Genomic DNA, 27500 nt, shown 5'->3' with positions numbered 1-27500 from the left:
AATTTCACAAATCAGATGATTGCAGTAACATTAGTGCAGACGAGCAGCGTCCTTCACATGTACTTCCTGTGGACACGCTGTAAAGCGATCTGTTACAGCAGGGGGTCCACATGCTCATCAGTATCACTTCAACCTAACGATCCACCTGTCAATCATGTCAGCTACGAGCCTCCATCACAGTGGTTGAGATTAGCGTTAAGTAATCAATCGTCTTCTCCCCTTAATGAAATCATCACAACTACAAACATAAACACTCATAAAAGGATGAGATCGCTGATTGACCTCTGGACTCCGCCCCTACTGACCACGCCCCTTACTGACCCCGCCCCTGTCGTCACCGGCCCGTTTGAACCCGCCCCATTGACGGCCCGCCCCTGCTGACTCTGCCCCCTGTTGACTCCGCCCCCTCCTGGCCATGACAAATGAACATCATCTTTAGACCCTCTGCCTCTCTGAAAGTGACCTTTGAGCAAAAGTTGATGAATTAATGAAAACTGTGTTAACATGAATAAAACATATTTTGAGATATGATGACGTCAAGCACACCAACGACACCACGTGAACGCACCAAATGCCCTCCTGCCGCGAGAGATGTTGTGATGCATTCAAGTGCAACTCGAAAATTTCTAACTGTCTATTAAAAAAGCCTGTGGGAGACAGGAAGTCAGGGGGGTTTAAACAGAGCCCGTGACCTGTTGAATGTTCAACATGAAGATAATATCTCAGACTGCCTCTCTCGGTCATATTTAATGATCATTACAGCTGAAGTCTCATCCTGCGTGCTGTGTGTTTCGGATTCTTCTTTTAAATGATGGCGTGATCTCGAAGTGAAGCTCGCGTTTCCTGTGGCCCGTGAAGGCAGCAGTAGTGTTAGCTGAGCTCGTGCGGAGCTGAAGAGCCTCGGTCACTACAACAACGAGCATGTAAAGTGAAGTCAAGTGGAGCAGAAACTACATGTGGTGAGTCCACGCGCACTGAGACCGGTTCCAGGTCACGTGGTAGTCCAAACATGACGACAGCTCTGTGAAGCTGCAGCAAGTTTTCAAACTTTGTGTCCCCCCCCCCCCCCCCATATGTTTGTAGAGGTCTCCCACAGCGCTGTGTTCAATGGAGCTGGAGGACCAATGGTGGACAGGACAGCTCGCTGCAGACATGTACCAGGCGCTGAGATACAGAGTGAGTGTGTGTGTGTGTGTGTGTGTGTGTGTGTGTGTGTGTGTGTGTGTGTGAGTGTGAGTGAGTGTGTGTGTGTGTGAGTGTGAGTGTGTGTGTGTGTGTGTGTGTGTGAGATACAGAGTGAGTGATGTCTGCACACCTCCCACAGAGTCTAATGAACCTGTTTACATGAAGGAGCGTTGGACCTGCTCACTCATCTGGTTTCCTATTTATTCATCGACCTGTGGCTGCTTTGTGTGTTTGAATATTTTTAGAGCCTCACACACTCATGTTAGCGTTAGTGTGATGTAGGTGTATTCATGATTTAAAGTAAGTGTCCTCCTGTTGTCTTCTGTTTCAACAAACATGTTTAAGTTCAGGGATTTCAAATGATCACAGTGTGGTGTGCCTGATCTACAAAAGCTGAGGAGTTCACCTTCAATCTGTTTCCACACTTTAATATTTAAATCCAAATGTAGAGTCCTTCCAGCGCCCTGTGAGCGGCTCCAGATGTTGAGCTGACCGCTGAGTTTAACATTTGAATATTTCTGAATCACATCGATCAGCACATCGCTCTGTAAGCACAGTCATGACATGTACACACAGTTAGGAGTGTAAACTGTTCCTGTTCTGTGACACGTTGTGGAGCAGGAGCTCAAGCTGCCCTCCTTCAAAGGCCAGTCCCCTCAGCTCAGCCTGAGACGATACTTTGCAGACCTCATCGCCATCGTCAGCAACCGCTTCAGGCTGTGTCCTGCAGCCCGACACCTGGCCGTGTACCTGCTGGACCTCTTCATGGACCGCTACGACGTGACGGTGCAGCAGCTCCACATGGTCTCACTCTCCTGTCTCCTGCTGGCCAGTAAGTGTCGCCTCAGCATGTTTCTTTCTGCTTGGTGTGCCGATTGTAAAGATCAAGTCAAGGAGATGTTACGGCTTTATCTGATTGGCTGCTCAAAAATCTCCGTATGATGTTGCTGTAGGTTCAAACCCTCGTGTTAGCCTCTGCCTGAAAGAGTTCATGTTAGCTGCTGCCTCCCACATGCCCACTGTCCTCTGATTGGCCAGCTCTCGGAAGGTCTTCAGGGGGTCAGAACGCTGCAGGGCTGCCAGGGGCTGCTCTCCCTGTCTGGGAGAGGTTTTAAGCCTCACATAAGCCTTGTTCATACTGCACCTCCAAATCAGGTTGTTATCATCCAGATTGTTAGTAGTTTGAGTTGTTTCCAGTCTGGACACACAAACCACTTGAGGAGGTGGTTCAATCTGATTCCTTCAGATCCGACACAATCTGAACATCTCTGTCTCAACGTGACACCATCAACAAATAACAACGACGTCGATCCATCAGGCAGGAAGTGAAGCGCAGACAGACTCTGCGAGACTGTTTGAGTCAGAAATAATCTAACCCTAACCCTAACCTGTTACAATAGAAACCAATGTGCTGGGTGTAACCTGTTACCATAGAAACCAATGTGCTGGGTGTAACCTGTTACCATAGAAACCAATGTGCTGGGTGTAACCTGTTACCATAGAAACCAATGTGCTGGGTGTAACCTGTTACCATAGAAACCAATGTGCTGGGTGTAACCTGTTACCATAGAAACCAATGTGCTGGGTGTAACCTGTTACCATAGAAACCAATGTGGATCAGACCAGGTCAGTGTGGACGGGCACATCAGATCTGGTCTCTTGTGATCTGTCATGTGGACAGTCAGTTAGACTCATTCTTGGTTTCATAACAGGGAACAATCGGAATTTGCATAAGCACCCATTTAGCGCCCTCTACAGGCTCATCCTGGGATTACTTCACCTCCTGTTCTGAAACTCAGCTTTGTTTAGTTTGGGCCTCCAGCGTTCTAACACCACGTGTGATTTTTAAAACAGGGAAGAGCTTTAAAGGTCAACTTGAACGGTTTGTCTCTGCAGGTAAATTTGAAGAAAGGGAGGACCGGGTCCCCAAACTGGAGACCCTGAACAGCCTGGGCTGCATGAGCTCCATGAACCTGGTCCTGACCAAGCAGGGTTTACTTCACATGGAGCTGCTGCTGCTGGAAACCTTCCAGTGGAACCTGTACCTCCCCACAGCCGCTCACTTCATCGAGTACTACCTGTCCATCGCCGTCAGTGACGCAGACCTCCATGACGGCTGGCCCATGACCTGCCTGGACAAAACCAAACTTTATATGGCCAAATATGCTGATTACTTCCTGGAGGTCGCCTTGCAAGGTCAACTTTTTCTGAAGTATTTGTGTTTCTGATTTAGTGTGTGATGATCGGCTAAAAACCTGCACAAAGAAAAGAAGCTTCCGACCAGGAGCTGCGTCATGTCATCCGTCTTCTTGCTCTCTCTTTCTGTTCTTAGCGTCACGCCGTCACGCCGCACAGGTTTATTGTTCTGTTAGCGGAGAGTCGATTTTATTAAACTTGAACTTTTATGTGCTTACACAAAAGTTCAAGTTTATGAATGATTTTAAAGTGCCAGTTTTCTTTTTCTGATGTCTCTCTCTCTCTCTCTCTCTCTCTCTCTCTCTCTCTCTCTCTCTCTCAGATCATGTGTTTTTGTGTTTCGCCCCCTCACTGGTGGCGGCGGCGTGCGTGGCCACCTCCCGCCTCATCCTCCACCTGTCGCCAACATGGCCCCCCCGACTGCAGCGTCTGACGGGGTACTTGTGGGACCACCTTGTCCCATGTGCGGAGAAGCTGCTCATGTATGTCTCTCTCTGTCGTTTAAAAATGCTAATGACGCACGCTGACATCAGAGAGCGCCACGTTACAGACAGGAAGCTCATTCATACACCACGCTCTCACGCTTCCTGTCACAGAGTGACTGTTCAGACTCAACCATGGAACAAAACAACAAACAAAACAGAGCTCATTTGGGAAGCCCCTCCTTTCTCTGTAACCTTTAGACGACCTCTTTAAGGAACAATATTCCCGCCCCCCCACAAATCAACAACAAACGACAGAGCGTGTGATTATAGGCCCCGTTTCCACGGAGACGCTGTAGCAGAAACGCATCGAAACGACTCCACTCCGGATTCAAACTACAGACCGTCTACACGGCAGGTCTCTGAGTGAAAACCATGTAGTTCTCCCGCCCGGCCAGTAGTGGGCAGTGGAACTTTACAACGCGACACTCACCAGTACAACCACTTCCTCCACAGCATCCTGTTTAGCGGCGAGTTCTCCCAGGTCTTAGCTAAACGCTGCGTATGGTCGCCCTGTGCGGCGAGTTCTCCCAGGTCTTAGCTAAACGCTGCGTATGGTCGCCCTGTGCGGCGAGTTCTCCCAGGTCTTAGCTAAACGCTGCGTATGGTCGCCCTGTGCGGCGAGTTCTCCCAGGTCTTAGCTAAACGCTGCGCATGGTCGCCCTGCGTATGGTCGCCCTGTGCGGCGAGTTCTCCCAGGTCTTCCCTAAACGCTGCGTATGGTCGCCCTGCGTATGGTCGCCCTGCGTATGGTCGCCCTGCGTATGGTCGCCCTGCGTATGGTCGCCCTGCGTATGGTCGCCCTGTGCTCGGGTAAAGGTTGAACTGTTTGCTGCAGGTGTTCGATGCTCTTTGGGCGGCGACACACACGATGTCTCATATCAAGGTTCTGTTTATACAACGAGCTGCTGAAGCTCAGAGCACAAGAGAATCCACCGCCATTGTTGTTTATGTTTGTTCTGGACTACTGAGCATGTCCACATGTATGGGGGGGAGGTGTGGGGAGGTCATCGCAGCCAGAGAGTCCGCTCCGTTTCCTTCACATGGCTGCGATACGCCCCCCCCCCGGATCAGTTTCACTCCAAACACCGACGCCGTGTGAACGAAAGGCCAATCCCATACTCAACTGTTTCTTCTTACTGTCACAGCGTCTCCATGGAAACGGGGCCATAGTCGAGCTCCACTTACCTGTTCACTTCATGCCTTTAGGTTTTCCTAGTAACCAACTCTCTCTGACCTTCTTCTAGTGCACATGACAGTGACGTCAAAGAAGCCAACAAACAGAAGAGCGTGCAGCAAGGCCAGGCAGCCACTGGAGCCCCGTACCTGCAACCACCCAGCATGCAGTATCCTCAGCAGGCCCCCGGCCACAGGCCCGCCTCCTACCTCAGCCACTCCAGCAGCAGCCTGCAGGCCGCCAACGCCCCCCCGCACGGCGCCCACTCTTTGGAAGCAAAGAGCAGCATTCCCAACAGGGCTTACCAAGTCAGCAGGCACTACAGCTGCACTGCTCCCTGCTTCGACAGATGAGCTGCTCCCTGCTTCCACAGATGAGCTGCTCCCTGCTTCCACAGATGAGCTGCTCCCTGCTTCCACAGATGAGCTGCTCCCTGCTTCCACAGATGAGCTGCTCCCTGCTTCCACAGACGACCGAATCTGAAGAAAGAAAAACGTGTTTTTAATTTGACAAAGGCCGACTGGGTGAGATTGGTAAAGCACTTTGAACCATTGCGTGTCCTCCATGTGTAATATGCACGCTGTGCTGTGGAGAGGGGCTGCATCAGGAGCTTACTTTAGTTTGACATATCACCTGTGAATGTTAATGTGAGGTGGCTAGAGGCAGAGCTTGCACCTCTGTACCCACCAGTGTTACTGTATAATTTAGCTACACACCAAAAGTCTTGTATTTATTTGAGCTGAAATACCTCCGAGTTATTGAACGTGTGAATACCTCGTGCCTGGAGCCCTGACCGAGACTGTTGTGCTGAGTTAAAGGGGGTTACGTAAAGAGAGCTGCACCTGTGGTGAAGATGAGAGAGCACAGAACAAAGTCTGTCCCTCCACATTTTTTGTTTTGTTTTTGATGAGTGTGATTTGTGAATAATAATTTCCCTCTGGGTGTTTGCAGAGAAAATGTTGCTCGTCTGTACACGGAGGATGTCAGTCAGTGCTGTGCACTTCTATGACCATCGTTTTAGATAAAATACAAATCTGTGTTGAACTGAGACCGTGCTCCTGTTTTCTTCTTCGACATCGCCTTAACATGACTGACATTTTGAAATCCTTGGAAAAGGGGGATTTTTGTCACTCTTCCTCTGCACGTCAAACACAATGACAGCATGCAGATGGAATTTAGGCTACTAGGAGCTGTGGAAAAGTTCTTAGTATCAGTGCAACAAACACTAAAGCACATAACTGCCTCTCTCCTTTTTTGTGCAAATAAGGGAATAAGTTAACATTCGAGCAGAACCTTTCAAAACTGAGCTAAAAAGCCTCTGCATGTTTCTAATAAGCTCCAGCAGCAGAAAGCTGCTCAAACTAGGATCAATGTTGGAGATGAAACATGGAGAGAGGTTAGAACGCAGAAAGCTTTACAGACCCATGCAGAGCTGGCTAAACACTGAAGCTACAGTGTCCACCACATGCAGAGCTGGCTAAACACTGAAGCTACAGTGTCCACCACATGCAGAGCTGGCTAAACACTGAAGCTACAGTGTCCACCACATGCAGAGCTGGCTAAACACTGAAGCTACAGTGTCCTCCACATGCAGAGCTGGCTAAACACTGAAGCTACAGTGTCCACCACATGCAGAGCTGGCTAAACACTGAAGCTACAGTGTCCACCACATGCAGAGCTGGCTAAATACTGAAGCTACAGTGTCTCTACATGCAGAGCTGGCTAAATACTGAAGCTACAGTGTCCACCACATGCAGAGCTGGCTAAACACTGAAGCTACAGTGTCCACCACATGCAGAGCTGGCTAAACACTGAAGCTACAGTGTCCACAACATGAAGAGCTGGCTAAACACTGAAGCTACAGTGTCCACCACATGCAGAGCTGGCTAAACACGGAAGCTACAGTGTCCACCACATGCAGAGCTGGCTAAACACGGAAGCTACAGTGTCCACCACATGCAGAGCTGGCTAAACACTGAAGCTACAGTGTCTCTACATGCAGAGCTGGCTAAACACTGAAGCTACAGTGTCCACCACATGCAGAGCTGGCTAAACACTGAAGCTAAAGTGTCTCTACATGCAGAGCTGGCTAAACACTGAAGCTACAGTGTCCACCACATGCAGAGCTGGCTAAACACTGAAGCTACAGTGTCCACCACATGCAGAGCTGGCTAAACACTGAAGCTACAGTGTCCACCACATGCAGAGCTGGCTAAACACTGAAGCTACAGTGTCCACCACATGCTGACTTGTGTGAGAGGAGGGGGGGAGACGGCTCTCTGTGATGATTAGAGTTTAGACTGCAGTACACATTTTAAACACTAGGGGGCAGATTGACAAACTGCTCCTTTAAATGATTCTCTGTGTGTGTGTGTGTGTGTCTCTCTCTCTCTCTCTCTCTCTCTCTCTCTCTGTGTGTCTCTCTCTCTCTCTCTCTCTCTCTGTGTGTCTCTCTCTCTGTGTGTCTCTCTCTGTCTCTCTCTCTCTCTCTCTCTCTCTCTGTGTCTCTCTCTCTCTCTCTCTCTGTGTGTGTCTCTTTCTCTGTGTGTCTCTCTCTCTCTGTGTCTCCCTCTCTCTCTCTGTGTCTCTCTGTGTCTCCCTCTCTCTCTCTGTGTCTCTCTCTCTCTCTTTGTCTCTCTCTCTCTCTGTCTCTCTCTCTCTCTCTCTCTCTCTCTCTCTGTGTGTGTCTCTCTCTCTGTGTCTCTTTGTCTCTGTCTCTTTGTCTCTCTCTCTCTCTCTCTCTGTGTCTCTCTCTCTCTCTGTGTCTCTCTCTCTCTGTGTGTGTCTCCCTCTCTCTCTCTCTGTGTGTCTCTCTGTGTGTGTGTGTGTGTGTGTGTGTGTGTGTGTGTCTCTCGCTCTCTGTCTCTGTGTGTGTGTCTCTCGCTCTCTGTCTCTGTGTGTGTGTGTGTGTCGCTCTCTCTCTGATGTTCTGTACTGTTGTTACTTTGAACTTTGACGGTGAAAAAAGTGAATATTCATGTTTCTGTGCAACCAGCTAATGATTTAAATCAACAAGAAGCAGTCAGGGCAATGTCCTCTTTCTTTACATGACGTGCATTAACTCATGCATGGACAGATACTGTCTAACAGGAGCTGCACAGAGCTCTACGACCTGCACTGCTCTCTGCTTATTTTAGACATTGCATAACAATACATGATGCTAATTTTGTGATGGAAACTTTCTTTTTAATTTGCATTTTGAAGATATCAAATAAAGCAGTCTCAATGGAAGTGACACACAAGACGAACAAGAAGAATCCACTCAACAGAAGGATCCATGTATTACAAATACAGGATCCTCCAGGACCCTGAGACCACCACCTGTACACCTCCAGGACCCTGAGACCACCACCTGTACACCTCCAGGACCCTGAGACCACCACCTGTACACCTCCAGGACCCTGAGACCACCACCTGTACACCTCCAGGACCCTGAGACCACCACCTGAACACCTCCAGGACCCTGAGGTGTACAGGTAAGACTGACCCCTCTCAACCTAAAATCTGAGATATTAAGGATTATGTTGAAATACAATTTTGTGACATTTTGATTTTATTCAAGACATTCTATTTCTCTTAAAATAGAATGAAACTGACCTTCTAGTGAACCCCCCCCCCCCCCCCCCCCAAAAAAAAATAACTGGAACTGTAGATAGCAAAGTTAAAATACAATTTCAAGAATGAAGCTAAAATATTGAAAAAGAATTTGAAAAGTGGGGGAAAAAATGGAAAATGTTTGTTTCTGAAGTGTGATCCTCTTCCATATGTTATTCATTATTGAAATAAACTTTCACCACGTGAATAAAACAATATGTTGTATGTCTGCCTATTGGGCTTAGAGCCTGTAATAAAATGTATATAATATGACAAATAATTATAAAACACAATGCAATAAATAATAATAATAAAACAATATGATTAATAATAATACCAATAATAAAAAGCAATATGATAAATAATACTAATAATGAAAAATCAGTAATAACAATAATAATAATAATAAAACATTATGATAAATAATAATCGCATACCAATAATCATAATAATAAAACAATATGATAAATAATAACAATGAAACAATATGATAAATAATAACAATGGAATAATATGATTAATAATAATAATAATAATAATAGTCATCATCATCATAATAACAGTAATGTCTGTTTCAATTGTCTCAATCATAAAAAAAGGTAAACTGTTGTGTTTTTTTTCTCCACTCGTTTCCTCGGTTAACGTGCATTCTGATTGGCTCTCACCCACGCTTGTAGCCAATCAGCTTCCGCCTGCTATGGAGGAAGGAATAAATGCAAGATGGCTCCTCGTATAAAAACAGTCTTCTGGGTTTCCCCCCGCGTGCGACTAAATAAGTCTTTACACCTGACCAGGTTAAAATATTTATCCTCCAGGAGTTGTGAAGGGTAACTGCAGCTCCCGGCTGTTCGGTGCTCGGTGATATTTAGAGGGAGAAGAAGAAGGAGAAGTTTGAAGCATGACTCTGTGCTGAAATGTCGACTCTCCGCGGCTAACCAGCTAGCTGCTAACGAGCTAATAACTTCACCTGCTGTTTGTGGTCTGGAAACCTTAAACAGCACAAAGAGAGATCATATCACCTACTGCCTGTTGAATGTGGGGAAACGCATTCCTTAATCATGGCTGTATCAAGGTAAGACTGGATAATACGTTTTTAATCTGGACTAGCCTGTTTACACCTAGCCGACTAGCATGCTAACATGCTAATACCCGCTTTAGACTTGTCAAAGAAAGACACCCCCATCATTAACTATTACTAACTAACAATTATCTATCATTAACTAGCTATTACTAACTCTTTTTCCATCGTTAACTAACTATTACTAACTTACCCTCATTTATCATTAACTATTATCCCTAACTGTTACTAACCACTATCTGTCATTAACTATTGTCATTAACTTTTACCTACTAACTATTATCTATTATTAACTATTACTAACTAACCCTTGTCTATCATTAACTACTACTTACTAACCATTATGATTAACTATCTATCACAAACTTAATAATCATCAACCATCACTAACTTATCGAGAATTCACATCACTATTATCTTTCACTAACATCACTAACTATCTGTTATCTATCATTAACTAACTGTTAACTATCATTAACATCACTAACTATCTGTTATCTATCGTTAACTAACTGCTAACTATCATTAACTAACTGTTATCTATCACTAACATCATTAACTGTTAACTATCATTAACATCACTAACTATCTGTTATCTATCATTAACTAACTGTTATCTATCACTAACATCATTAACTAACTGTTATCTATCACTAACATCATTAACTGTTATCTATCATTAACTAACTGTTATCTATCATTAACTAACTGTTATCTATCACTAACATCATTAACTGTTATCTATCATTAACTAACTGTTATCTATCGTTAACTAACTGTTAACTATCATTAACATCACTAACTATCGGTTATCTATCATTAACTAACTGTTATCTATCATTAACATCACTAACTATCTGTTATCTATCATTAACTAACTGTTAACTATCATTAACATCATTAACTATCTGTTATCTATCATTAACTAACTGTTAACTATCATTAACTAACTGTTAACTATCATTAACATCACTAACTATCGGTTATCTATCGTTAACTAACTGTTAACTATCATTAACATCACTAACTATCTGTTATCTATCATTAACTAACTGTTATCTATCATTAACATCACTAACTATCTGTTATCTATCATTAACTAACTGTTATCTATCATTAACTAACTGTTATCTATCATTAACTATCTGTTATCTATCATTAACTAACTGTTATCTATCATTAACTAACTGTTATCTATCATTAACTATCTGTTATCTATCGTTAACTAACTGTTATCTATCATTAACTATCTGTTATCTATCGTTAACTATCTGTTATCTATCATTAACTAACTGTTATCTATCATTAACTAACTGTTATCTATCATTAACTATCTGTTATCTATCATTAACTAACTGTTAACTATCATTAACTAACTGTTAACTATCATTAACATCACTAACTATCTGTTATCTATCATTAACTAACTGTTATCTATCATTAACATCACTAACTATCTGTTATCTATCATTAACTAACTGTTATCTATCATTAACTAACTGTTATCTATCATTAACTATCTGTTATCTATCATTAACTAACTGTTATCTATCATTAACTAACTGTTATCTATCATTAACTATCTGTTATCTATCGTTAACTAACTGTTATCTATCATTAACTATCTGTTATCTATCATTAACTATCTGTTATCTATCGTTAACTAACTGTTATCTATCATTAACTATCTGTTATCTATCGTTAACTAACTGTTATCTATCATTAACTAACTGTTATCTATCATTAACATTGCTAACTAACTATTGTCTATCACTAACTAACCTAACCCAAAGAATCAAAGAGAGACCCTCCATCATTAACTTAATATTACTATTATCTATCACTAACTAACAATCTTTAATTAACTATTATAATTGACTAACTTTTATATATCATTAACATCAATAACTATGATCTATTATTAACCATCATTATCTAACTAATATCTATCATCAACCATCACTAACTAACTTATCTATGATTAACCATTACTAACTGACCATCACTAACTAACCATTATCTATCAATAACTCACTATTACTAAGTAACTATAATAAACTATCACTAACTAACTTATCTATCATTAACAATCAATAACTGTTATCTATCATTAATTAACCTAACCCAAAAAATCTAAGACCCTCATAATTAACAAACTATTATCTATCATTATCCACCATCACTATCTAACAATCACTAACCATTACCGACTATCACAGAGTACCAGCTAACTATGAACTCATATTATATACTTATAATCTAACTAAGCTTACTTTATATTCTGAATCTTCCACCATCACTAACCAGCTAACTATCCTTATATTAAGCAACCTTATATTCTTTATTAACGTTTAAAGCTTAATGTTTTTAACTGTCAGTAACTTCATCTAAAACCTCACAGAAGAAAGGTAACATGTTTGTCTATTTCAGAAGATAGATGACATGTTATGGTTATTCTCGTGTGTTCAGTGGTTTCCACATGTTGTTAGCGGTATAGAAGTATTCTAGTTGATCTCCAGTATTAGTGGGAGGCTTCTCTAATCCAGTCACCACATTTATTAATAGCCTGCTAATGACATCAGTGAAAGATGCGCTGGCTTGGTGCAAAGCCAAACTATTCATAAGACATAATAGTCTTATTCATTCACGGGGGGGGGGGGGGGTCAGTTTGTAAGAATAATATTGAAGATGATGTTTTCTATATCGTGTGTGTGTGTGTGTGTGTAAGACTTGATCGTCTGTTTATCCTGCTCGACACCGGAACAACGCCAGTAACCAGGAAAGCAGCGGCCCTGCAGCTGGGAGAAGTTGTCAAACTCCACCCACATGAACTGCACAACCTCTTATCTAAGGTGTGTTAGCTTCCTCCTGTGCATGCTCTCTCTCTTCTACATCAGAGAGGATCACTCAGGGTATATTTGGTTGTGAAATATGTCTGATATTGATCATTCAACAGTGTGATTCTGTCCTTCTCTTCAGGCTGTTTATTGGTAATCCTTTTTTCTTTCTGCCAAGGTCCTGACCTACCTACGGAGTCCGAACTGGGACACCCGTATAGCAGCGGGCCAAGCTGTAGAAGCCATAGTGAGGAATGTTCCTGAGTGGGAGCCAGCCCCCCGGCCTAAAGAAGGTGGGTGTCTCGTTGAATTGAGCTTAGTGATAGGTTGAGTTCGCAGTGTATTCAATTCAGATTCATCATTTATGTAAGAGTCGCCAAACTAGTGTTTGTTTCAGATGAACAGTGCTGGCCTTCAAAGTCGAATTGTTTGAAACCTCAGCTGAGCAGATTTCCAGTCATCCTGCATTTATGTCAAATATCAACACGTTGGGGGTCACGGGTGGAACAGTGGTTAGTGCGTGCGTCCCCATGTACGGAAGCTATCGTCCTGACTTCGACTCCAGCCTATGGCATCCTTCCCGCATGTCAATCCCCACTATCTCTCCCTAGTTTCCGTCTCTATCTACTGTCCTATCCCTCTAATAAAGGCACAAAATAAGTCTTTAAAAATATATATATATATATATATATATATATATATATATCACCACTTTATCAGCTGCACAATCGTACACAACACATCAGCAGCAATAAATACTCCATCACAGCTGCCAATACAAACGTTCTTAAAAATAAGCTAATAAATGATGTGCTGTGATTCTCTCAGAGGAGGTGCAGTTATGCTTCTGTGAAGATATTCAACACTACATTTAAAAAGCTGAAATACATGAACTGATTCTTCAAGTGGTTAAAAAGACGGATGTGCGTTTTAATTTGTTTCCTGTAGAGTCGTGTGAAGAGTTATCTCCAGAGGAGTCATCCTGTGATCGTCTGACTTTCTACCACTTTGACATCGCCCGCCTCCTCAAACATGGAGCCTCTCTGCTGGGATCTGCCGGGGCCGAGTTTGAGCTGCAGGATGACAAAACGGGTGAGTAGTGTTTCTAGGTGCGCCTTTCTTTTGTTACGGACAGATTGAAGAGGAGGGAACAGATGCCTCTTCATGGTCCTCCTGTGTACAGTTTAACCTGTATAGAAAGAACATGTGATTAATTTCAGCCACAATGTCCTTTTCTCATCTTTTTTTCATTTTTCTGTATTTTAACTGAGTTGGTGTTATTTTAGCTTTTGGGCTTTGTTGGATTGAAGAGAGGATAGAGTAGGACATTGGGGGGCAGAGTGAGATATGGTAAAGGACCCACTTGTTGGCCTCAAACTTGAACATGAGGCGTTGCCTGTGTATGAACTGGGGTGTGGCCTAACTTCAGCTTACAAAACTAACTTAGTGCACCAGATTTCCTCTTCATCCTGACATTGCTTGATTGTTATGAAGATATGAAAAAACTGGAATGGCGTGCAATGGGCGGGGCTAACATTGATGAACTTTGGTCATTTATATGCTTTGGGTATTCTGCTGTCAAAAAGCTGAACTAAACGAAAAAACAGGTTTTTACTCTTTGCTAAACATGAAAATATTTCCACCTATTGTCTAACTGAAACGTCTCTGAGCTAGTGTTAGCAGCAGCTCAGCCTGCAGTCTTTAAAGTTCTATGAAGGAGAGTCTGTTAGCAGCAGCTCAGCCTGCAGTCTTTAAAGTTCTATGAAGGAGAGTCTGTTAGCAGCAGCTCAGCCTGCAGTCTTTAAAGTTCTATGAACAAGAGTCTGTTAGCAGCAGCTCAGCCTGCAGTCTTTAAAGTTCTATGAAGGAGAGTCTGTTAGCAGCAGCTCAGCCTGCAGTCTTTAAAGTTCTATGAAGGAGAGTCTGTTAGCAGCAGCTCAGCCTGCAGTCTTTAAAGTTCTATGAAGGAGAGTCTGTTAGCAGCAGCTCGGCCTGCAGCCTTTAAAGTTCTATGAAGGAGAGTCTGTTAGCAGCAGCTCAGCCTGCAGTCTTTAAAGTTCTATGAAGGAGAGTCTGTTAGCAGCAGCTCAGCCTGCAGTCTTTAAAGTTCTATGAAGGAGAGTCTGTTAGCAGCAGCTCAGCCTGCAGTCTTTAAAGTTCTATGAAGGAGAGTCTGTTAGCAGCAGCTCGGCCTGCAGTCTTTAAAGTTCTATGAAGGAGAGTCTGTTAGCAGCAGCTCAGCCTGCAGTCTTTAAAGTTCTATGAATCTGAGCATGAGTAATGTGTAATGTGTATACTTTAATCAGTCGAGGTGTTTGTAGAGGAGCTGTTTTATGCTTTAAAGTTTCCTCAGGAACATCTTCCAACTGGCAGCAAAGTATAAAGAATAATCATGACAGAATGAGTGTTGAGCGTTTCCTTCACTGCAACATCAACACTAATGTCTGTTCTGCTCGAAAACAAACTCAGCAGCAGGGCGGTGAGTTCACTTTGAATAAGCAAAGCTGCTCCTTCTTGTCTGATGGTAGTTTGCACCTGTTTTCAGTTTTCTCTCCAAACAATATGAGTAATATTGTATATATAATATTGTATAATATAATATAATAATTTTTTTTAACCTCCATGTAGGTATAGACTGTAAATTGATTATTGTAATATTAAGTGTGAAAATCTCAGCTAATTGTAGCTCAAAAACAATCGTGGTTCAGATTGAAGCTACGATCCACCACAGTGACTTTCTCCGGTCTCGTGCAGAGAGGGCTTACATCGCTATAAAATAATACTGTAACAGCAAAACAACATTTATATCTGTGATATGATTCTGTGGTCCTGTCGTCGCCTCCTAGCTGATGCTGTTTAATACGCTCCTCTACACGATCTGTATCCCTTCATGTGTGCTCAGGTGAGATGGACCCGAAGGAGCGTCTGGCCCGTCAGAGAAAGCTGCTGCAGAAGAAGTTGGGTCTGGATATGAGTGCTGCCATTGGCATGGACACAGACGATCTGTTCAATGACGAAGACCTCGACTACACCTGTCAGTCCGGCGGACTAAGAGCCCATGGAAGCAAAGCCACAGCAGGGTCCAGCTCCAGGAACCACGTGGTGGGTCACTTTTTCTGAGCTGTGGAGCTTCACCTCGAACAATAGTTATTTAATAAAAGGAATTATATTTCAGACACTTTCCATGTGTTTACACTTGTTTTTGATACAAGACATCCAGGAAGGTTTTCAGAACCTCACAGGGGGAAGTCCTCTGTGTCAGTTCATCCTGAACTGTACGAGACGTCAGAGAGTGAACGGATGCCTGTACCTCCTTGTTCCGTGTCTCATCGGAGCCGTGATAGCAGGCCGTCATTGTGAAGCTCATCATCTTGACAACGTACAAGAATATTCTTCTGACGGATGAAGAGAAAAAAAACCATCTCAAAGAAAAAAACAGGCTTGCATGCAGCGCTTTTTTTTTTCTTCTTAGCGCACAGACGCTAATGCGAGCGCTCTCGAGCGCACAGCTGGCGCTTTTCAGCCCAGAAAAACGCCAGGTGGACAAGGGTTCTAAATCCAGTTTGGCCCGACCAGCATCACCAGGAGGAGCCAGAAAACTGGGGGAACTGTCTGAGCCTCGAACCCTGTTCGATTCGGATGTTAGCTACCTCTCAGCTCGGTACACTTACAGTCAGTGTGTTAGCATCACTATACGTTAAAGAAAGGACCTTTTGGTTTTCATACACCTTTAGTGCAGAGAAGCTGTTTGAACTGACTCAGCTCATGTGACTCTCAGGTGAATCCAGCTCATATGACCTGTGTAGTTTCTATTTTGGGCTGCTGCATATACGTAAACCTTGAAGGCAGGGAATGTCGGTGTTGTCAGTGGCAATGTTACAGAATAAAAGGCCTCCCGTTGGCCAGAGTGGAGAGCAGGTGACCCATGACCTCTGTCCTCCATGCTGCTCTATAAGCATTTACAGTGATATTTAAATGTGTGTGTTGGGAATAAATGCTATATACAGTGACATCCTCTGGTTTACTTTCAGCCTCTTCAAGCTGCTGAGTTTATTGACTCGGAGTTCAGACCAGGCATGAGCAATCGACAGAAGAACAAGGCCAAGAGGATGGCCAAGCTGGTGGCCAAACAAAGATCCAGAGACGTGGACTCGAATGAAAAGAGGTCAGATTATATGTCCTGTTATTAACGTACTTTCTCCTGTCTGCTCTTTTTCATGTTGTCAGATCTGAGTCTTTATTTATGAGGTTTATTCTAAAGGTAAAATCATTCTCCTCGTGTCCCCCCCCCCCCTCGCAGTAACGACAGTTTCGAGGGAGAACCTGAAGAGAAACGAAGAAAGACCACAAACGTCGTCATTGACCAACCAGCTACAGAGAATAAAGTGCTAATCGACAATGTCCCTGATAACTCCAGCCTTTCAGAGGAGGTCAGTCATCAAACGTCTTCAGTGTCTGATTAATGTCCAGTGTGGATGAATCACGTCTTGTTGCTTCGTCCTCAGACAAACGAGTGGCCTCTGGAGAGCTTCTGTGAGGAGCTTTGTAACGACCTCTTCAATCCTTCATGGGAGGTAAAGGAACGACGTGGACACAGGAGGGGTTAACGCCTGCACACAAACACTTGAACTGTCTGCGTCTGTTTGCAGATTCGTCACGGTGCAGGCACGGGCCTCAGAGAAATCCTCAAGTCCCACGGTGCTGGAGGCGGGAAGCTGGTGGGCAGCTCTTCAGACCAGGTACCTCCTACCCCGTCTTTATTAGATATTTGATTGAGACTGAAACATGACTTAAACATTTGACCTCCTGGTGCAGATGCTGCGGCAGCATCAGGAGTGGATAGAGGACGTGGTCATCCGCCTCCTCTGCGTCTTCGCTTTGGACCGCTTTGGAGATTTTGTGTCTGATGAGGTGAGTTTCAGGTTCTGAGCAGCACATGTTTGTAGGGCAGTGTGAGCTTGATGTACACTAACGCGTTGTTGTACCTGAACCCAGGTGGTGGCTCCTGTCAGGGAGACGTGCGCGCAGACCCTCGGCGTGGCCCTTCGTCATATGAATGAAACTGGTGTTTCAATGACGGTGGATGTTCTGCTGAAGCTGCTCAAAGAAGACCAATGGGAGGTCCGTCATGGAGGCCTGCTCGGGATCAAGTATGCCCTGGCTGTCCGACAGGTACGCCCCGTTCTGTCTATCTGATAAGCAAGGCGGTTCATCTGAGTGCCATATGTTCAAGAGTGAAATCCACGTCTGTTTGGCTGTGTCAGGACCTGATCTCAGTGCTGCTGCCCCGGGTCCTTCCAGCCATCACTGTGGGTCTGCAGGACCTGGATGACGACGTCAGAGCTGTGGCAGCTTCAGCCCTCATCCCTGTGGTGGAGGGTTTGGTTCAGCTGCTGCCCACCAAGGTCAGAGAGGCAGCACAGGTGACTTTATATCCCAGACCTTTGGTCCGTAAATGAACCTGATTGTTTGTCTCAGGTGCCCTTCATCGTGAACACGCTGTGGGACGCTCTGTTGGACCTGGACGACCTCACAGCTTCTACTAACAGCATCATGACGCTGCTGTCCTCTCTGCTCACCTACCCGCAGGTCCGACAGTGCAGGTCAGTCTCAGAGACGCTCCAGCCTGCAGTATGAACTGAAGGGACACTCATTGACTGATGGATTCTTACCGGGTCACTCTCCAGTTGCGTTGCGGTCGCAGACTGATTAGCTCTGACCAATAAGAAGAGCCCTTCTCATTGTTCTGTGTACTTTAAAAGCAGCGACTTCATTGTTAGCAGTGGTTAAAAACAGAGAGCTAATGAGAGAGGGGGGCTGTGATTAGCTGGCCAATGAAAGAGTTCACATGCTAAGATAAGAGGTGCTAACATGAAATGGATAATTCTCTTAGCTTACATTGGACAAACTGTGCGTACATTTTTAACCCCCTCCTGTCCGTGTCAAGCACATGGATGAGTTTTTTATCATGAAGGGGGAAAGTGGCCTCTGAAGGTTTCTGCCTGTAGTCATAGAGGACACGTCTGATGTCCTTCACTCAGACTTGAAGTGACTGGACTCATCTGTTAATATCTGTTCTGTGCCCAGAGTGTCATGGCTGCCCTCTATATGTTTAGCTTTGAGTCTTCTCATGAGGTCTCCTTCATCCGCTCGTGTTGTTTGAAAAGCACCTGTCCTGACTCTGTGTTCATGTCGTCCCCTCCAGCATGCAGCAGTCACTCACAGTCCTGGTTCCTCGGGTTTGGCCATTTTTGAGACACACGATCTCGTCAGTCAGACGGGCGGCGCTGGAGACACTTTTCACTCTGCTGTCTAAAGCTGAGCAGGTGCATACAGCATTATACACACTAGCTTAAATAAGCTTTTACACACGCATACATGCAGTGACCTTTTTATTTTACTTTGTTTGTTTTTACCAAAGTGATTGTTTGTTCCTCAGAGCTGTGCCCTGTGGATTAACCCCATCCTACAGGACATGCTCCGACACATATTTCAGTCCTGCATCCTGGAGAGCAACGAGGAGATCCTTGAGCTGATCCAGAAGGTTTGTTACCTGAATGAACGAGCACATGTTACACCTTCTCAAGCGATTTCAAAGCCACAGAGACGGAATAAAATCATGAGAACTTTGCTGGCGTCTGTCTGGGTGCTCTGCACTGATGGCTGCCTTTTGTTCAAGGTAGTGTGAGTAATAATCGGGGTAGGACTCGCCAGCACCAGACAGGAAGCTGGAAACCAGTAAGCGTGCTCCTGGACTGTGGGAGAGGAGAAGAAACTGGTGGAACTGTCGAGAGCACAAACATTTCTTTCAGACATGTTGTCCCCTTTGCAGCAGGACCGAGTGACGAAGGTTGAAGGTTGACTCGTATGCTGTAGCTGCCTTGTTGTAACGTACTCATCAGGGACCTGATTTCAGCCCACTGAACCAGACTCTAACCAGGACTTGGACCCTGGATCACTTTTAAATCACCATAGAGAACAGTGGAGACGCTCTGAGAGGAGGACTGTTCAGTCTGCGCATGGAGACAAATTTAATCTTCCAGTTAATGTAACATCTCAGTGTGTGATAAAAGCTGCTGACACCAAAGCTTCCAGTGCGTGGGAGCTACACATTTACCTGTGCCTCTGTGTTTGTGCAGGTGTGGATGGAGCTGCTGTCTCAGGCCCCCCAGCAGTACGTGGTAGCAGCCAGCTGTCCGTGGATGGGCGCCTGGCTCTGCCTCATGATGCAGGCCTCACACATTCCCATAGACCTGAACATGCTGCTGGAAGTGAAGTCTCGCTCCAAGGCAGGCCGGATTCACTCCATTTAATTTATTGTATATTCTTTACTCACACACACACACACACACACACACGCACACACGTGGACATTAATGGAGAGGTATCGGGTTGCGGCAGCTGCCCCCATTGGAAGAACCCCCTGAGTTGGTGGGGGTTTGGGGCCTTGCTCAAGGGCACCACGGCAGTGCTTGCGAAATGGTCTGGCACCTCTCCAGCTACCAGACCAACTTCCGTATTTTGGTCCGCACCGAGACTTGAACCAGCAACCCTCCAGTTCCTAACCCAAGTCCCTAGTTTTTGTTGAATCAAAGGAGTTCAAAACTTTTATTTCTCTCACACTTGAGGTCAAAGAAGCACCGTGACCTTCTGTGACCCCTAGTGTTTTAAACAATCTAAATCAGTTCACTCTTGGTCGTTTAAGGGAGACTAAGCTGCTCCTGGAGGTAAATAAAAGATATAAGCAGATACCTAAATTTACTGTTTTAGCCTGATACGTTGAGCATCCTTAAACTGAATTTGTTTGACGTCCTGATTTGAACGTTGTCTCTCCCTAACAGGATAAGACGGGTGCAAAGGCCCGACAGGGGACCATCCAGGTGAAGGAAACGGTTCAGGAGTACATCGCAGGAGCAGAAACGGTGGCAGACGACTCGCTAACACGAGACTATGTAGTGATGCGAGCTCGCCTCATGGCTGCTAGGTCAGCTCTAAGAATGTTCATCCTGATGATCGTGATGTGACTTCCTCTCAGTGAATAACTGTTTGTACTCTCTGTGTTCCAGGTTGCTGGGGGCTCTGTGTCGGTGCATCTGTGACCCTCAGCTCAACTCTGCATCACAGGAGATGCGACCAGCCGAGTCTTTGGGCCAGCTGTTGCTCTTCCACCTCAACTCCAAGTCCGCCCTGCAGCGCATCGCTGTGTCGCTGGTGCTCTGTGAGTGGGCGGCTCTGCAGAAGGTGAAAAGCTTCGACCAACACGCTTCATGGTCCTGTTAGATGGAATGATATTTAGAGGGTTGGTTTCTCTCTCAGGATTGTCAGCTGGTGTCGTCCATGGTGCAGCCTCGTCTTCTGGCCGTTCTGTCTGAGCACTTGTACTATGATGAGATCGCCATCCCCTTCACACGCATGCAGAATGAATGCAAGCAGCTCATTGCACTGCTAGCTGAATCCAACATAGACCTGCAGGACCGCCTCAGTTGTAACGTTTTCACGATTGATCAAGCTAACGAACTGGTAGGTACAACCACGTTAGAACAGCTTTTCACTGCCTGTAATCCTGATGAAGTCAATTTAAAGCTTTTGGAAAGCAATAAAATAAAAATGCTTTCCTTGGACTGGGAAAGATGAGCGACATAGGAAATGTTCACTTTCTGTTAAGATATGGCAGACAGTAGTTCCTCAGGTTCACCTGCTTGTTTCCTAGGTAACCACCATCTTCACAGAGTCGACAGGAGCTCTGAACGTTAAATCCAAACAGTGGCAGGCCCTGGACAGTAAACGACAGCAAGCTCAGGCCACAGTGCTGGAGACCAGCGCAGAATGGCAGCAGCTTCATCTGCGTGTCCACATGTTCACCGCCTGCGCAGTCATTAACCTGCAGGTTCTTCCTGACAAACTCAACCCGCTGGTCCGGCCTCTGATGGAGTCCATCAAGCGAGAAGAGAACGCTCTGATTCAGAGTTACGCTGCCTCTTTCACGGCCAAGCTGCTGCAGCAGTGCGCCGGACGCTCGCCATGCCCCAATCCCAAGATCATCAAAAACCTGTGTGCCTCAGCCTGTGTGGACTCTGCAGCCACGCCGTCCTCTGCCTGCCCCGTCCCCCCAACACAAGAAAACTCCAAAGGTATGAGCGGTATATTAAAGGTTTCATGTTGAAAAGTTAAACCAGAAGTTCTTTTATGGTGTTGAGTAAGACGCACACCAGAAGCTGCTTCTGTTCAGGACAGTTCACATATCACGTGTGACGCCGGGCCTCGTCCTTCATCAGACGCTCGCCGCCTGTGCGAATGACGGTCTGATATATTGGTCACACCACCGGATGAAACGTAGCCAACTTTTATATAAATATAAAGAAATAGTTCTGTCTTTTATGGGCCGAATGAATCTTGTGTCTTCAGGCTGTGGGTTGGAGAAAGACGGCATGCATCACATGGTGAACAAAACCCGAGGGATCATCACCCTGTACCGCCACCAGAAGGCAGCGTTTGCCATCACCAGTAAGAGGGGGCCGGCTCCTAAAGCCCCAAAGACCCCCAGCACCGAGCTTCCCCCGGGCAGCACCATCAGCACTGATAACGACGAGGTAAAGTCCAGTGTTCACCTGAAGAGGGTTCTGGTTAGACCACACTGTGTGTTGATCTTCTGTTTTGGTTCCTCTTCAGAGGAAGAAGCCCTTCCTCATTCAGAGACGGGGGTCGGAGTTCTCCCTTACCACCATTGCTCGGCACTTTGGTGCAGACTTGACCACGACTCTGCCGTACCTGTGGGAGAGCACGGTGGGACCTCTGAGAACTGTGGTCACTGAAGGTTACAGCCTCGGTATGTGGATTAATAAAACGAACACATCATCTGAAACTTTTACAGAGTCTGTGAAAACATTGAGTGAGGAGCTGTCGATGCATTCATTGGATGATACCTGGAAAAAGGTGTTTTTAAGATCTGACGGAGCAAAGACAAAAACAGAGACTGGTTTGTCTGAAGTTATTTAAAGGCCTAAAATGTCTCCGTTTGGTTTGAGAATTATTATTATACTTTTATTATTCTTTCATAGACTTGTCAGTTATTATTAAGCCACGCCCTGAAACTTAGACCAAGGTGTTTTCTAGTTTTGTTTCTAATGTGACCAAAGTTCTCTCTGTGCTGTGTTTCAACCTGCAGTCGCCCCCTGCTGGACATGTTTATAGTTAAAGGAAGCTACCTGCTCTTATTAAAGACCTTACTCCCCTTCATGTGTTGCAGACCGACACGTTGAGCTGGAGAGGGGAGATGCAGCAGCTCAGGATCTGGTGAACTCTCTCCAGGTGCTGGAGCTCATGGCTGGAGCCATGGCTGCTGAACTTCAACCTGTGGTAAGAACCTTCAGAACCTGTGACCTTCAGAACCTGTTCAGAACCTGTGACCTTCAGAACCTGTTCAGAACCTGTGGTGAGACTTGTGCATATTAAAGACCTGAAGCTGAGTCTCCTGTTGCTCCCTTTGGACCACGTGTTAGGTGGTCTGCAGTCATGATGCACCTGCATGCTGAACCCTGAAACCAACAACACTTCTCTCTGTGGTTATTCCCTCCCGTTTCCCTCGGGATCAATAAAGTATCTATCTATCTATCTATTGGAGACTTTATTGATCCCGAGGGAAATTCAAGACTTGATGAGATCGTCAATGCAGCTCGACAGCATCTGGGGAAACAGCTGGTAACAGAAACGCCTTCTTTGTGTTGTAGCTCCTGGAGCACCTGCCCCACCTGTTCACCTGCCTGCAGCATCCTTACACTGCAGTGCGTCACATGACAGCACGCTGTGTTGGCGTGCTCAGTAAGATCGCCATGCTCGAGACCATGAACAGTTTCCTGGAGTGCGTGCTCCCCTGGTTGGCCGCGATCGGGGACTGCACCAAACAAGAGGGCGCCATCGAGGCTTTAGCCTGTATCCTAAAGTGTGTGTGTGTGTGTGTGTGTGTGTGTGTGTGTGTGTGTGTGTGTGTGTGTGTGTGTGTGTGTGTGTGTGTGTGTGTGTGTGTGTGTGTGTGTGTGTGTGTGTGTGTGTGTGTGTGTGTGTGTGTGTGTGTGTGTGTGTGTGTGTGTGTGTGTGTGTGTGTGTGTGTGTGTGTGTGTGTGTGGTTCTGTCCTTGACACCGGTCCAGGTGTGATGGAGCAGCTGGACGTGGACATCGTGCCGTACATCGTGCTGCTCGTCGTCCCCGTGCTCGGCCGTATGAGCGACCCCAGTGACAGCATCCGTTTCATGGCCACGCAGTGTTTCGCTACACTCATCCGCCTCCTGCCCCTCGAGGTACCAGAGACCTTAGTGATCCCCAGACCTACCAGAGACCTTAGTGATCCCCAGACCTACCAGAGACCTTACTGATCCCCAGACCTACCAGAGACCTTACTGATCCCCCAGACCTACCAGAGACCTTACTGATCCCCAGACCTACCAGAGACCTTAGTGATCCCCAGACCTACCAGAGACCTTAGTGATCCCCAGACCTACCAGAGACCTTAGTGATCCCCAGACCTACCAGAGACCTTAGTGATCCCCAGACCTACCAGAGACCTTAGTGATCCCCAGACCTACCAGAGACCTTAGTGATCCCCAGACCTACCAGAGACCTTAGTGATCCCGGGACGTCTGTTTGAAAAGTGTTTGAAATAAAGGACTATTATAGTTTTTATTCAACGCTAAGGTTCGACTCAATGGTTTGATTACATCCTTTGTAAACACCAATGCAAACGGACCAAGTGTGTTTACCTCTATCAGTCAGGAATCCCCGACCCTCCTGCCATGTCTGCAGACCTCATCCGGCAGAAGGCCAGAGAACGCCACTTCCTGGAGCAACTACTAGATGGAAGAAAACTTGAGAACTACAAGATCCCTGTTCCTATCAAGGCTGAACTCAGGAAGTACCAGCAGGTGGGTGTCAGGGTCCACGTCCCCCTTTATCTAAACCTCCTTAGACTGAACTCAGGAAGTACCAGCAGGTGGGTGTCAGGGTCCACGTCCCCCTTTATCTAAACCTCCTTAGACTGAACTCAGGAAGTACCAGCAGGTGGGTGTCAGGGTCCACGTCCCCCTTTATCTAAACCTCCTTAGACTGAACTCAGGAAGTACCAGCAGGTGGGTGTGAGGGTCCAAGTCCCCCTTTATCTAAACCTCCTTAGACTGAACTCAGGAAGTACCAGCAGGTGGGTGTGAGGGTCCACGTCCCCCTTTATCTAAACCTCCTTAGACTGAACTCAGGAAGTACCAGCAGGTGGGTGTGAGGGTCCAAGTCCCCCTTTATCTAAACCTCCTTAGACTGAACTCAGGAAGTACCAGCAGGTGGGTGTCAGGGTCCACGTCCCCCTTTAACCCATGGTTTTGTGTTTCTCTGTCCTGCAGGACGGAGTTAACTGGCTCTCCTTCCTGAACAAATACAAGCTGCACGGGATCCTGTGTGACGACATGGGCCTCGGAAAGACGCTGCAGTCCATCTGCATCCTGGCAGGAGACACCTACCTCAGGTACGCTCCAGTGTGACTCGCCCTCGGTCTGTGGAGATCTTTATATTCACACCGTGAACACGTCTACGAGTTTTGAAGAGTGCGAGCTTCTCTGCAGTTTGAATAAAGCCACGCCCCCAAAACGTGACGCACGAGCTGTCTGTGGTCCTGAAGCCAGGACGACAGAGACGCAGTGAAGAGAGAGAGAGCGATCATATGCTCCTGTTTCTGTGCTGACACTATGACATCATCATCGTGTGTGTGTGTGTGTGTGTGTGTGTGTGTGTGTGTGTGTGTGTGTGTGTGTGTGTGTGTGTGTGTGTGTGTGTGTGTGTGTGTGTGTGTGTGTGTGTGTGTGTGTGTGTGTGTGTGTGTGTGTGTGTGTGTGTGTGTGTGTGTGTGTGTGTGTGTGTGTGTGTGTGTGTGTGTGTGTGTGTGTGTGTGTGTGTGTGTGTGTGTGTGTGTGTGTGTGTGTGTGTGTGTGTGTGTGTAGGGCTCAGGAGTACTCCAGGACTAAAGCGGCTGACAGCAGCCCCATGCCCTCTCTGGTGGTCTGTCCGCCCACGCTGACCGGACACTGGGTGGACGAAGTCAGCAAGTTCTGCTCTAAAGACTTCCTGAACCCGCTGCATTACACCGGCCCTCCCACGGAACGCATGCGGTAAACCACATGGCTTCATAGAAACGCCGTGACCTGCAGTGAACGCCACGTTCTCTTCGTGAAGCTCAACAAACCTTTTCTGTTCCAGGTTACAACATCAAGTTAAGAAACACAATCTCATCGTCGCCTCGTATGACGTTGTTCGGAACGACATCGACTTTTTTAGGTGAGACTCCGTCGTGTTCAAACGTGGCGTTTTCGAGGTCGCTGCTCAGGTTTGAATGTTCTGTCTCTCTGCGTCGTAGAAATATCAATTTAACTACTGTATCCTGGACGAGGGTCATGTGATCAAAAACGGGAAAACCAAACTCTCCAAAGCCATCAAGCAGCTGGCCGCCAACTTCAGAGTGATCCTATCAGGAACACCCATTCAGGTGAGGGCGCTCAAACGTACCCCGCCCTCAATAAAAAACACATTTCATAAAAATCATGAATCCTTTTCCCTCTGTGGTCCCAGAACAACGTCCTGGAGCTCTGGTCGTTGTTCGACTTCCTCATGCCGGGCTTCCTGGGAACAGAACGACAGTTTGCTGCTCGCTACGGGAAACCCATCCTGGCCAGCCGCGACGCCAAAAGCTCCTCCCGGGAACAGGAAGCAGGTCGGTCAGCGGTTGTGATGTTAGCTTGGATGCTGAGGTGACCTCGGTTAATTGTGGTTTTTCTTTCAGGTGTGCTTGCAATGGAGGCGCTTCATCGGCAGGTGCTGCCCTTCCTCCTGAGGAGGATGAAGGAGGACGTCCTCCAGGACCTTCCTCCCAAAATCATTCAGGACTATTACTGCAACCTGAGTCCTCTCCAGGTACTTCCCCTTCTTCTCTGACCTCTTTGTTTTCATCAGCTCACTTCCTTTGAGCTTTGCAGGATGAAGTGGGACGTTTTGATGTTGCCAGTGAACAGAGTAGGTCATGGAAGAGAGCGAGGGGGCGTGGCCTAACCTTGAAGCCCTCAGCGTGTAGAGGATCTCATTCAGTGTTGTCTCGCTGCCTGAAGGTTCAGCTGTATGAAGACTTTGCCAAGTCTCGAGCCAAGGCGAGCGTGGACGACAGCATCTCTACGGCCTCGACAGAAGAGGACAAGCCGAAGCTGAAGGCCACGGGACACGTCTTCCAGGTACGAAGCTGTCGATGGTTAAACGTCCTCGTGTTTGTCTTTTATTTTCACCTCTGCTGAGTCTTTGTTTCTTCATGACTTCAGGCGCTGCAGTACCTGAGGAAGCTGTGTAACCACCCGAGCCTGGTCCTGACCCCGCAGCATCCGGAGTACAAACGTGTCACTGAGCAGCTGGCCAATCAGAACTCGAGCCTGCGGGACATTGTGCACGCGCCCAAACTGTCTGCTCTCAAACAGGTAATGTTGCGTCAGATCAGCTGCACGTTTGCTCTCCGCGGCGTCATACTCACGTGTCTCCTGCTCGCCAGCTGCTGTTGGACTGTGGTCTGGGTGCTGGTGCAGGATCGGAGGGCGGCACTGAGGCGGTGGTGGCCCAGCATCGTGTGCTCATCTTCTGTCAGCTGAAGAGTATGCTGGATATCGTGGAGCATGACCTGCTGAAGCCCAAACTGCCATCGGTCACCTACCTGAGGCTGGATGGCAGCGTGCAGGCCGGCCTGCGTCACTCCATCGTCTCCAGGTCGGCGCCTTCACCTTCCTCCTAAACGTTCTGCTCGGTGTGTATGATCACAGACGTATGATCCATCTGTCGTCTCCAGGTTTAACAACGACCCGTCCATCGACGTGCTGCTGCTGACCACGCACGTTGGCGGTCTGGGTCTGAACCTGACGGGTGCAGACACCGTGGTGTTTGT

The 27500-nt window shown here is 46.4% G+C and overlaps 2 protein-coding genes across 2 annotated transcripts in view; both read left to right on the top strand.

The window, feature by feature from the left end:
- Positions 1-966: 966 nt before the first annotated feature.
- Positions 967-6088, top strand: ccnj (cyclin J). Its single transcript, XM_079363363.1, has 5 exons — positions 967-1176; positions 1807-2017; positions 3082-3381; positions 3704-3863; positions 5111-6088. The coding sequence occupies exons 1-5, from the start codon at positions 1108-1110 to the stop codon at positions 5391-5393; spliced, it is 1023 nt and encodes a 340-aa protein (XP_079219489.1). The 5' UTR covers positions 967-1107; the 3' UTR covers positions 5394-6088.
- Positions 6089-9332: 3244 nt separating this feature from the next.
- btaf1 (BTAF1 RNA polymerase II, B-TFIID transcription factor-associated) overlaps positions 9333-27500 on the top strand; it is a gene marked incomplete at its 3' end in the record, with an annotated part of 18962 nt that continues 794 nt past the window's right edge. Inside the window, 37 exon segments of the mRNA XM_079362306.1 lie at positions 9333-9706; positions 12441-12564; positions 12728-12842; positions 13498-13641; positions 15452-15651; positions 16581-16714; positions 16850-16979; positions 17055-17123; positions 17199-17288; positions 17365-17460; positions 17545-17721; positions 17814-17954; positions 18028-18152; positions 18755-18875; positions 18989-19093; positions 19689-19838; positions 20391-20533; positions 20616-20790; positions 20866-21069; positions 21260-21680; positions 21955-22139; positions 22219-22375; positions 22796-22905; positions 23277-23478; positions 23696-23844; positions 24313-24465; positions 24934-25055; positions 25528-25695; positions 25784-25861; positions 25941-25945; positions 25948-26069; positions 26153-26294; positions 26364-26494; positions 26686-26805; positions 26890-27042; positions 27114-27325; positions 27405-27498. Coding sequence (XP_079218432.1) covers positions 9693-9706; positions 12441-12564; positions 12728-12842; positions 13498-13641; positions 15452-15651; positions 16581-16714; positions 16850-16979; positions 17055-17123; positions 17199-17288; positions 17365-17460; positions 17545-17721; positions 17814-17954; positions 18028-18152; positions 18755-18875; positions 18989-19093; positions 19689-19838; positions 20391-20533; positions 20616-20790; positions 20866-21069; positions 21260-21680; positions 21955-22139; positions 22219-22375; positions 22796-22905; positions 23277-23478; positions 23696-23844; positions 24313-24465; positions 24934-25055; positions 25528-25695; positions 25784-25861; positions 25941-25945; positions 25948-26069; positions 26153-26294; positions 26364-26494; positions 26686-26805; positions 26890-27042; positions 27114-27325; positions 27405-27498 — 5181 coding nt within the window. The 5' untranslated portion in view covers positions 9333-9692.

This window comes from Symphodus melops (assembly GCF_947650265.1).
Source record: "Symphodus melops genome assembly, chromosome: 15".
NCBI classification, from domain to species: Eukaryota; Metazoa; Chordata; class Actinopteri; order Labriformes; family Labridae; genus Symphodus; species Symphodus melops.
Note: the sequence above shows the minus strand (reverse complement) of the source record. Positions and strands in the feature narration are given on the sequence as shown.